The 12638-nt window shown below is 34.2% G+C and overlaps 1 protein-coding gene across 2 annotated transcripts; it reads right to left on the reverse strand.

The window, feature by feature from the left end:
* Positions 1-7109: 7109 nt before the first annotated feature.
* On the reverse strand, positions 7110-9885 carry LOC103490609 (QWRF motif-containing protein 3). 2 transcript variants are annotated; one of them, XM_008450184.3, is made up of 6 exons: positions 8421-9885; positions 8222-8341; positions 8022-8138; positions 7860-7949; positions 7668-7775; positions 7110-7439 (listed from the first exon to the last, which is right to left on the reverse strand). In XM_008450184.3, exons 1-6 carry the CDS (start codon positions 9570-9572, stop codon positions 7338-7340), a joined length of 1689 nt encoding a protein of 562 aa, XP_008448406.2. In that variant the 5' UTR covers positions 9573-9885; the 3' UTR covers positions 7110-7337. The 2 variants fall into 2 exon arrangements, 1 of the variants encoding a protein (XP_008448406.2); XR_007824849.1 differs by having other exon boundaries at positions 7410-7439; positions 7860-7954.
* Positions 9886-12638: the final 2753 nt, after the last annotated feature.

Below are 12638 nucleotides of genomic sequence, written 5' to 3' on the forward strand. Positions count from 1 at the left end.
GTTTTTTATATAATAAACGACGTTATAAGAAAAAAAAAAGACTATTTCATGGTTCCAGTCTTATGTAAACACTTTACGTAGGATGCCTCCACTTTCATGTCTCTACATGAACAATTTAGGATCACATTGTTTTTACTAACTACACAGCGGGCCACATCCATAGAGTTTCTAAATAAGTTGCCTAACATTTATTCATAAACTATAGACCGTTTTAGGATATATACTTGAACTTGATCCACATTTATGTCTTTACATAAAGTTCAAGTTTACTCAAAATAGCCTTGGACCTTAGTTTATTTGATTTAAGATTATAGTAATCAATCTCATAAATAAATTCTTAGTAATGACTTTATTGAATAGAATATGAATACAAACTACGAGTTTTAAGACATAAATTCCAATAAATTCTCACTTGGACTAAAACTCCTAGTGGGATGAAGCAACGTTGAATTTAATCACGAGAAAGAAAAATACATATGAGTACAATAAACATATGAATATGATAAACTTGGGAATATGCATGCTCAATATTATATAAGTTAAGACCAATTGAAGCAAAATTTATCTTTAATACTGAAATGTTTAGCATAATAGACAAAAGATTTCTTTTAATGCCTATTTGTGGTAGTTAAGACTTGGTAATGTAAATCTCAATGTGATTGAGAAATTGGTTAAGAGTGGACTTTTAAATTAGGTAGAAGATAACTCTTACCTTCATGTGATTCTTGTCTTAAAAAGCAATAATGACCAAGAGATCTTTATCGAAAAAGGTTTCAGAGCCAAAATACCTTTAGAGCTCACATATTCGGTCTTTTGTGGATCAATAAATGTCAAAGTTCAATGAGGGTATGAATATTTCATCAATTTTGTTGATGATTATTCAAGGTTTAGTCAAGTTTATCTATTGCATCACAAGTCTAATTCTCGTGAAAAGTTCAAAGAATATAAGACTATAATTGAGAATCAATTAGGTAAAACTATATAAAAACATTTTGATCTGATCGAGGTAGAGAGTATATGTAGACTTATGATTCTAAGACTATTTGATAGAGCACAAAATCTAGTCACAACACAACTCTCTGTACCTAGTACGCTTAAGCAGAATAATGTAGCAAAAAGAAGAAACCTTCCCTTGTTGGACATGGTTAGCTCTATGATCAGCTTTTCTCTTTGATCCTCAAGAAAATAAGGATTTTGTATCGGCAAATGTCACATTCTTAGAGAAAAACCACATTAGGAATCATCAAACCACGTAGTAATTCAGTATTGAATGGGATTTCTAAAGATGTTACAAATAAACCTAGTTCATCCATTAAAGTAGTTGATAGAACTAGGGAATCTAGTTAGTCACATCCTTCTCAAGAGTTGAAAAGGCCTCGAAGTAGTGGGACGATTGTTCATTATCGAAAACTAAATCATCATACTTGATGATGGTATAGAGTATCCATTAACTTATAAAAAAGCAATGAATGATGTAGATTGTCTAATTGACGTTAAGAAATGGATAGCTATGCAATTTCAAATAAAAGATTTGGAAATTAAATGTGCAATGTGTTTTTAGGATCCAAATTGTTTGGAAATGCAAGAACAAAATGCTACCCATATCTCTAAGCATCTTTTATGGACAAAATATTGTCTAGATATAAAAATCAGAATTCCGAAAAGGTTCTATTGCATAACAGATATGGAATTCATTAGTCTAAGGAACAGTATCCTAAGTCACCTCAATTAGTTAAGGATATGAGACATATTCCCCTTGCTTCCATTGTTGGGAGTTTGGTGTATGCAATGTTATGTACTAGACCTGACATTAGCAACTTAGAAGGGATGAGTTGACGTTAAGAATATCCTAAAATAGTTTAGGAAAATCAAAAGACCTATATTGGTTGTTGGTAATTTAGGAATTTGTTCAGGGATTTAGTGTTTGTTCTATTTAGTCTTAATGTATGAGTTTGCACGATTAGAATATGCGAGCTAAATTCATATCACAACCCTTTCTACATGGCGAATCAAGGTCATTACATGCAAGCTGCTCACTATGTCTCTAATCCTCGTGTAGTTACTAAATCCTCGTTAAGTACAAGTTTTCCTATCGTTTTCCCAAGTGTAAGCAAAACGATAGGTTTCCTGAGAATTCCAGGATGTAACACATGGAATTGATATCAAATCTTAGTTATAAAGCTTACTTGTCCATCTAAGCGGTATACAATATCTATCTATACAGTATAAAGTAAATGTGTCTAAGCTAACCTAATATCTACATTAAAGATTTTGTAAAAGGTGATACGAAAGGTGGAGAGATGTGAAATAAACTAACTTGTATTAAGAAAGAATGAAAGAATGTCTTTGCATTGCTAGGCGATTAAGCCATGCAGTAGCCTTGATGTGGTAAAGATTAGTTAACTAGCTTTTGATTAAGGCGAGCTCCTCTCAGTGCTTTAAACACCATACTTTCTTTCCTCTCGGGATGCAAATGATATAACTTGGCTAAATGGTGTTATGTATTCTGACTCAATACTTAATGTAGTGTTGTGTGTTGTGTATCTTATTCTATGCAATGAGACATGGTCATGACATGCTATATACTATCTATGTCTCACATTGTCATATAATTACTAAGTCCTTGTTGAGTACATGTTTTCCTACTGCTTGCCCAAGTATAAGCGAAGCAATAGGTTTCCTAGGTAATCTAGGTCGAACACGAGGAATTGATATCAAAGCTTAGTTATAGGGTTCACTCTTCATTTAGGCGATATGAAAGAATTATCTATACAGTATGAGGAAGTATAAGTTTAAACTATATCTACTTATCTACACTAAAAAATCTGTAAAGGGAGATTAAGATGGATGTGTGATGGGACTGTGAACTAACTTGCATAAAAGAAGGGGTGAAGGAAAGTCTATGTATTACTAGGTGATTAAGTAATGAGATAATCTTGATGCGATATAACTCAGTTAACTAGCTTATGATTAAGGCAAGCTTCGCTCAGGGTCTTTAAATGCCACACTTGCTCACCTCTAGAGATCCAAATGACTAAGCTGAGTTAAGTAAGATATATCTAGAATATTTCACTTACAAGACTTATAAAGCTCCTCTTTTAAGGGTGACAACCTTTCAACACCATATACCTACACTTGTTCTTCTTTCAGGATATAAATGATGAAAGTTATCTCGCCAAGATGGAGTATGTCTTCAAACTCCTCCTTGTGTGCATTAGCCAGATCCTTGCTGCTTGCCCTCTCAAGTAGTAGGCGATAAACACTGGCCAAGCGATCACTATAGCTCAGCTAACACGATAAGAGTTATAAGCTAACCTTCTTATCAAAAACTTATCATAGATCTTAAACTACAAATAACATAAGGACAGGTGAACAGTAAAGATATGATAGATTGAAAAGCATAAATATACAATGTGTTAAAGAATATAGGCCTTAGGCCATTGTACAATATGAACAAATACATTACAATGAAATACAAAAAATGCAAAGAATAGAAATGACATTACAAGTTAGGGGAGATGGGGAATGGGATGTTCTTCACTCAAACCTCAAGCTTTCACTTGTTGACTGACTGAAGAAGATGAAGAAATGCTTTACAGATGGTGGCTCATTCAAGTTTTAGGTTTTGGCTTATTCAAGCCTTCGTATTTTATTGTTGGTCCCTTCAGACCTCATTGTCTGGTAGGGATGTAATCTTTTATATAGGCATATTTAGACAGAAAATCTAATCTTCTGAGCATGGCAGTGCCGAAAACTACCTCTATCTAGTTACATCAACCCCATCTACCACTTTTGTCTTCTAGTGAACCGCTTTTCGCCTACTGATAAGGTTTTCTTGCGTAGTCTTTAGGCGAGTTCCTTTGCAATTCGCTAGCTTCTTCTTTTTTTTCCTAATCCCGCGTTAAGACACTCAAAACGAGGTGAAATAGGCATAGATACTTATGTAAAGTGTATCTATGATAACTTGTAGAATACAAGTTATTATAGCCTTTTCGATAGAATAATGAGACCAAAACACATAAGAAATGTGTCAAAACGCGTAGCTTATGTTGTAAATTCGTAAATATTTGGAAATACACTTTACATAAGCATTTATGTCTGTTTAACCCTGTTTTTAGTGTCTTAACGTAGGATTACGGACAAAAGAAGAAATTAGCGAATTGTAGAGGAACTCGCACGAAGACTAGGCGAGAAAACCATATCAGTAGGTGAGAAGAGGTTCGCTAGAAGACAAAGGTGGTAGTTGGAGTTGATGTGACTTAACACACAAGAAACTTTTGATGCTGGCATATTTAAAAGATTAGATTTCCCGTTTAAATCTGCCTATATAAAGAACTCTATCTCCATCAAGAACCATGCCTACATAAACTCTCCTTAAACCCTTATTAGGAACTTTTAGCCAAACCATCATCTAAGTTCTCAAGCTTTCTAGTTTTCGATCACCTTCTCCAGTGAAATTAATAAGTTTTCCTTATCCAATCCTTAAATTTCATTTCAATTCCTTATCCTTCCTATTAATCATGTTTGGAAAGTAAGCCCTCACCAAAGCCCTCAAGAAATACCAAGCAACCGTGACTAAAGTAAGCCCATCTAATGAAGGAGTTGAGAAAACCTCACCCGACGGTCGTGTGTCGGAGCAAAGAACGAAAGAAAGACCACTCAAGAAGGTGGTGATCAATGGAGTAGAAATTTAACTCCCTAAGGATAAGCTGACTGACCTTCTCATAATAGTCTCTGGAGAGACTTGAAAGAGAGAAGAAAAAAAAGAACAAGAAGAGCGAGCAAGGCTAGAGAAAGAAAAGGTAGAAAAAGAAAGGGTTGAGAAGGAGCGAAAAGAAGGAGAAGAAAAGAAAAGGAGAAAAGGGAGAAAAGAGAAAAAATCAAGAAGGAAAAGGAAGAAAAGAAGGAGGAGGAAGAAAAGAAGAGAGAAGATGAAAAGAAGAAGAAAGAAAAAGATGAGGCGAGAAGGAAGGAAAAGGAAGTGCGCGAGGAGGCACAAGAAGAAAATATGCAAAAAAACAGAGAAGGTGAAGTTTGGGCTATTAAAAATAAAGGTGAAGGTAGAGGACGTTAAGGCCCTAGCAGAGGAGGAGAAGGAAACAAAGATAAGGGAGCAAGAAGAGCTTCTTAACCAGGGTGAGAAAGTAGCCCTCTTCGCGGGAAAAGACAAAGACAAAGAAAAGACTTTTGATGAGCATTCCAAGGAGTTTAAGAAAGAGATTGAGGAGTTAAGTCATTTGGAGGACAAGGGGGTAAGACCCGTGAAAAAAGAAAGGTTACGATGAAGAAGAAGGCTCTGAGAGTAATTTACAAAGAGACGAGCTGGAAAGGCAAAAAGAAAGTCTCAAGAAGATGAAGGGGAAGTGGCCAAGAAAAGTGATTTAGAAGGACCACTCTCCACTTCCCTAGCTAGCAAAAAATTTATGATAAAGAAGTGGCTCTATCCATACCAAGGAACCATGCCAAAGTTCCTTGAGACACTCATAAAAACGTTTAGGTGGAAAAGATTTTTCCAAGGGGTGACCGCAATAAGACTTGACATAGTAAAGATGTTTTACAAAGGATACATCAATAAAGAAGAACACTATGCCATAGTATAAGGGAAAAAAGTAAACTTTAGGCCAGGCGCAATCAATGAGCTCTTTGGGTTAGAGGCTAACTAAGTAGGGCATGAAAATTTCAAAAACCCTCGAGAGCAAGATTTAGAAGACACACGAAGAGAGTTGTTTGGCCCTGGACAAAATGGTATATAACGTCAAGAGGGAAGTACCAGTTTCTGCACAACCTAAACATAAAAGCCATCATTTGGTTGGTATTTGTGAAGAAGAAGATCATGCCTACTCGCCGTGATAGCACCATCTCCATGGAACGAATAATGTTGATCTACTGCATAATAGAGGAAATACCAGTACACATAGGCGAGATAATAAGCGAGCACATCATAGCATGGGTCAAGCATCCCCGCAGAGCAAGATCTTTCTCACACCAGATTGATAAATTGTGCTTAAAGGCATGTCCGACGTTAGATAAACTTCCTCAGGTAAAGGTGAAGGATGAAGTTTAGTCCTCCTCAACCCTTCATCACATAATTGCCATCCACAAGAACAAAGTTAAGCTAAAACGCCTTAAAACCAAACAAGATGGTAAATCAGATGTTGAAAAAGTGGATGGTAAAGATGAAGAAGAGAAATAGGAAGATGATGTCTCGTTAAAACGCAAATGAATCAATTTCCTATTCTTAAGCAAATCCCTTCATATCTGATCAAGACACAGAAATATATACTGGTAGCATGTTGACAATTACATTAGATTGAACGATCATCAAGAAGACTTATTCAGCGACTTTAGCAATGAATCAATGATCTTTGAAGATACATGGAATTTGTCGGCCAATTTGTAGAGTGATATAATTGAATTAGATGTGAATCGACATCATCTAAAACAAATTCCTCCAGTGAAAGATGATATTGCCTATCAAATTTGGGCAATAAATGAAGGATAGATACAATTTGATGTTCATGTTATTGTTTTTATTTATGCACGGGGACTTATTTATATAAAATGATATAAACTTTTTATATTTTTTCTATGTTTAATGTAAGACATTTTTGTTTAATGTTCAATTGAATTAGATGTAAGTCGACATATGTTTAAGTCGACATATGTTTAATGTAAGATATTATTAAGAAAACAAGAAATAAGAAAGAAAAAACGAGAAATAGTTATCAAGCACGTTTTCTATTTCTGTTTTTTAAGAAACATAATCAAACAAGAAACAATTATGTTTCTTATTCTAAAATACAAGAAACAGAAAATAAGGAACATTAAAAGATGAAATGCCAAATGGACTCTTAGTTTTTGTAACTAAGTCCCCGTCCAATCAAGGCCGACATTCTATGTCCACTTTCTTTAACTGCAACATATCTAACATATCTCTCTGATTGGCAATTTCTTAAACTTAAAGGTTGAATTAGAAACAATGAAAATTTTTAATAGGCAAATTAATCAAACCTCTTCTCCAAGTAACTCTACATGCCCCTACTTTTGCTGTAATTTTAAGTTAAAAAACCAAAAATATTTGTGTTGGAGAAAAAATTTAAACTATTTCCTTACCGTAAAAATGAAATGGGATTAACCATGGATCTCTTCATCATTATTATATACAAATGCTAATTGAGCTAAACTCTTCTTGTTAGCAAAATCAAAAGCATTTATGCACTAGATTAACAGAGATGTAATGACAGTAATCTCAGGCTTTCACAGCTTTAATCACACTCATGTTTTCTGTGTACATAAATGATCTTGAAGCCACCTATATTAGTCAATGGTCTAACAAGTCATGTAATTGGAGTTTCTATATTTCTTCCTCGTAGCTTCAGATGATGATGCTGCCTTGTTTTCATTTGAATAATAGCACCTTTCAAACTCATTTCTTCCATCTACCATACAAGAAAACAACAGAGTTAACAGGCAAACACTGTAAGTCTATAACCACAAAAGTCAACTCATCTATATATTGAAAAACCTTAAATCACCGACCCTAAGGGTTAAACACTTGATCTTATAGACCATTTGCTTTGGTACCATCTTGGGTCAATCAGTGATTTAAGGTGATATAACAACAAAAAAATGTTGGCACTTTTATTTCTTTTCTTCTTCGTTTGTACCTCTAGTGCTGATACGGTTTGGTGGAGTTCAAATACCTCCTCTAAAAGCAATCTCTCATGTATCACCACTCTTGCTAATTCTGAAAGCAAGGAAGCAGTTTTCATGGCCTGTATAAATCACAATTCATTTAAAACATCCGGAGAATTGTTCTATTATATGAACATAGAGAAATGATTTATAAGGCCTTTTACCACTGGCGCGTATATAGTCACCATGGACATCATAGAGATTGCAACATCAGAAGCTTGCTTGAATGCCATGGAAATTTTTTGAGCATCAATCTGTACTGCAACAATGATTTTGAAACTTCACTTTCACAAACAAGATAACGTTTCAATTACTAATTCTTTTACCTTTGCACCTTCAGTGAGTGGCACCCTGCAGATAACAGAATGTAAACAATCTTTGGTCATAGAAACTGCAGTTAAATGTTGTCTTTCCATAGCTCCCCATCTTTCCAATGGCCTCAGCTGCAAAATAGATAGAAACCCAATAAATTTCAGTGTTGCATTGCCATATTAGAAGTGTAAGGGAGTTAATTCCCTTTACTCACTTGAGAATGGAGAAAGAAGTTCAACTTGAATTGGAGCTTTTCTTTTTGGAGCTGCAACTTCTTTTGTTGAACTGACTGCTGCAACTTAGCAATGTTATACCAAGTACTTGCCAAATTTTTCTGTACAAAGAGGAATTTGATTATAGTTTATGGTTAACCCACATGATATTTCAATCGAGTGTAAACAATCTTTATATACCTCTACTAAATTAGCCAAGTTTTCAGTTGCAGACTGAGCTTTAGCGTTGGCAAAACGCCACTGCACCAATCGATTATGTAACATTCTAAGATGATGAACATTATCAGAAACTACTGGTCTTACAGGGGATAATGTGGTGGAAATCCAAGATTTTCTGCTCTTGAACAAGTCCAATCCCAAGTTAAGTAACTTCTCCATACCTGTTGCGCCTTTTGATGAAGTTGTTATGGGTTTTAGACTAGAAAACGACATGGATTTTTCCTTGCTCTCGACTGACATCATCGGCGAACCTGACCGTCCAGGCGATAATGCCCACTGCGACCTTGAACTCCCACGTCCCGAAATTGAATTAGCTCGTTGTATTGGGTATTTTACAGAATTTTTCTTTGCTGTTGGAGAACCTTCGAATGAAACAGGAGTTGGGAGGCTTGAATCAGAAGACCCTCTTTGAAGCCTTCGTGATGTTACATCATTCATATACTTGGAAGGAACCACCAAACCCGATCTCTGGCAGACTATAGTCGGCGTTTTTCCCACCATCATTGGAGACCTAATATCGTTGTAATCCGATTCTAAGTCAAAACTGTTCTTGAAATTGTCTGATCGTTTTCTAGATGATCTTCCTAACAGAGCATTCTCATCCACTGACAATCTCGCAGATTCAGAGCTTTGTACTGGTAATTTCGACAATGAAGAGCTTACGTTTTTCCCCTGTAGTTTCCCGCAATATCTCGAAGAACCGCCAATAATGGGTCTATCGTTTTCTTTGGCGAATCTCTCTTTTGGTTCGAAATTACTCAAATCTCTGGAACCTCTCAGTTTATTGAGTGAGGGATTTCCAGAGAATTTCTCGTCCTTCAATCGTTCATTTCTGAGATGATCAGCCAGAGTATCGAATCTCTCAGTAGTCGAAGAAGGCCAGAGTCCATGAACAAGTAAGGACCCTTGTTGGCCTCGGTGCTTACGAGCATCATATCTTGATTTCCCATGAGTGGGCGAAAGAGGTTGAGTGGGAGACGACGACGACGACGATGCAGTGGTGGTCTCAGTTGTATAGGCCGACGAGAGAAATCGGGAACTTACCTCACGCGATTTCGGCTTTCTGGGTCTCTGAAAGTGATCGGAAACCTGCGATTCGTTGTCATTCTTCATCGTTTCACGAACACCTGGAAGTGAAGTCCCGTTTCAAAAAGTTGCTCTGTTTTTTAGGGAGTAATTTAAGGAAGGAAAAAAGATTTAAAAGAATCGGAGATATGGTTTTCTGTTCCTTGATGATCCCGTCGAGTGAGAAAAAAAATAACGTTGAATTGAGAAGGAGAGGAGATCGCAACGAAATAATACGGTTAAAGATTTGAATTTTATTTGGGGATTATGAACAAAACGAAGCATGGTTTCGTTTTGTATCGTTGGAGGCTGCCGGCTTCGGTAGTTAGTTGCTCGGTGAACTACGTGGGTGTGCGACACCTGTCATGTAAATGGGGAAATGGAAGCTTACATTATCAGGAGACATTGATTTGAATGAACCAACATATGATTGTTTATTATATATGTTGAATTAGCTTTTCAAAATGTTCTTAGTAAATTTTACTTTTCTAAATATACGTGTGGTTGAATAATTAAACATTACCCTTAGCTTTAAAATATGTGGCTAATCTTCGACTCATTTTGTAATAGTTTAGTCGAAGGATCAATTATAAATCGTGCTATTTCTTAAGTTAATAACGAATAATTATCAAATTTTAGATCAATTAAATGTCGATGTGTATCCTAATTTAAAATTGAATACAAAAGTTGATCCTAACAATATTGTGTCTTTGGCATGACCATTAGATCCAACAAACGGGTTAATTTAGCCAACATTTGAAACAACGTTTAGGTTTAATTAAGTCCAAAATGTATATATATATATATATATATTTTTTGTCAAATATGTCATCCATTTAAACTTCAAAAAACTAAAACAAAAAATAGAAGTATGAACTTTAAATTTTATATCATATACGACTAAACTTTTTCTAATAAATAATGAAAATTTTGACTTTACCGTATAGAAATAAAAATCCTCGGCCAACGTGCATATTGGTTGAACACAAAAGTGTATTAGTTTATTTAAACTAAGTTATCTTTTGTAACTTAGTCCCATTCCATTCGAGGCCGGCATTCTATGTTCAGTTTCTTTTAACTGCGACGCGTCTCCCCAATTGGCAACTTCTTAAACTTGAAGGTTCAATTAGAAACGATGAAAAATTTTAATAGGCAAAGTAATCAAACCTCTTCTCCAAGTAACTCAACTACACGCCCCTATTCTTTCATCAATTTTAAGTTTAGAAAAACACACATATTTGTGTTGGAGAAAAAATTGAAACCATTTTTTTTACAGTAGAGATAGAATTAGGATTAACCACCTACCTCTTCTTCATTACTATATACAAATGTCAATTAAGGTAAAACTCTTCTTATTAGCATAATCCAAAGCATTTATGCACTAAACTAACGGGATGTAATCTTAGGCTTTCGCATCTTTAACGGGGAGGGACAAATCTAACAAATTAGAATACTTTACATAAATGATCTTGAACACTACTAGAAATTTAGGTTTTAACAACGTCATAAAAAGTTTCAACGATACAATTTTTGCGTTATTGAAGTTCCTGTCAGAAAAGGCTATTTAATGATAATGGAAAGCAATACATGCACAACGGAATTACGGATCGAGTTTCACTCTAATTGCACCTAAACACTTTCGAAGTTAACATGTATAAGAAAGTCCTAAATAAAATAATTAGGGTTAAAGGAATACTTACCTTTGTAGCTTCCCGAAATCTCGAAGTCTCCTCACGAACTCAAACCGGGACCACCACTAACATTGACCCATTATTCTCCGGACTTAGAATCGGGTTGTGGGACCCGTAATGTGGAGGAATTAGAGAGAGATGTGAAAATTTGGAGGGAATTAGGTTGATATTTTGAAGAGGAAAAATAAATTTGACTAAAATTTTATAAAAAATAAAGCAAAAAACCACAAGTCTTGAAAATTTTGAAAAAATATCTTTAAATATAACCCAATTGCATGCAATTAGTTCTCCCAAATGCAGCACCTCATTTTCCTCGATTTGGGGTTTCAACTAGAATAGCCTAAATTGCTATATGGTATTACACAATAAGTCTTTCTTTCTAATATAGTTCATAAAAATCCTGAATGGGCTAACATTTTTCACAAAAGAATAAACGAATTTACCTTAGAACCCAAATTTAATTAATATTGAATAATATTTTCCTTAATTATCAACAACCATATTTATTATATCAATTATAACTTCCTTAATTATGAATACATATATATTTGTATTTACTAATGTAATATTTATTATCTTTAGAATGATTTAAATATGGTATAAATTATTATCTTATATGGTAATAATATTTTTAATTATCCTACAAATAAATATTTTTAATTTCATATCCAACCAAAAGTTATTTTCTCACGATCATCAATTACGGCGTCGACATTCTTCTCTGATTTCTATTACAAAAAAAATATTGTTCTTCCTTCTTCCCTTCCGATTTGCTTCTTGTGATACGGTTAGTCTTTTTTTTTAAAAAAAATTATTTATTCTTCCATTTCGTAGCATTATAATTTTTTCCTTAAAAAAATTGCTCTTTCTTCTTCTGTTTCATAACCTATATTTCGGTAACGTTCCTCCTATTTCGATTTTTCACATATGCTACTGAATAATACATTTATGTTTTGTGATTTGTTACATATATACTATTGCATATAATGAATAATACATACACAAATTTTTTCTCATGTTCTATAATTTTTTCTTACTCAATTTATATACTACTGCATAGATTCAATAATCACGGCATGTTCCGATCATCTTATTCACATTTTTGTTTAGTAAAGTTTTCGTGAACAATATATAGATTTATATACCACTGCTTAATCTACTTCTATTATGTGATTTATTAGATATATACATCTTATTCATATTTATGTTTTATGGTTTGTTACATATTTACTGCTGCATATATTCAATAATACAAAAATTGTAGTTGAATTTCATTATATATCACTTCATACACAGATGATGTTATCAATATATACATCTGTATATATACAATAACAGGTATTTAGTGACACATATAGTTCAGTTTTTTTCTTCATGTTTTGTATGGTTTCCTTTATGTTTTTCTTGATTCGATTAGTATTTT

The sequence above is a fragment of the Cucumis melo genome, chromosome 11, assembly GCF_025177605.1.
Source record: "Cucumis melo cultivar AY chromosome 11, USDA_Cmelo_AY_1.0, whole genome shotgun sequence".
NCBI lineage: Eukaryota > Viridiplantae > Streptophyta > Magnoliopsida > Cucurbitales > Cucurbitaceae > Cucumis > Cucumis melo.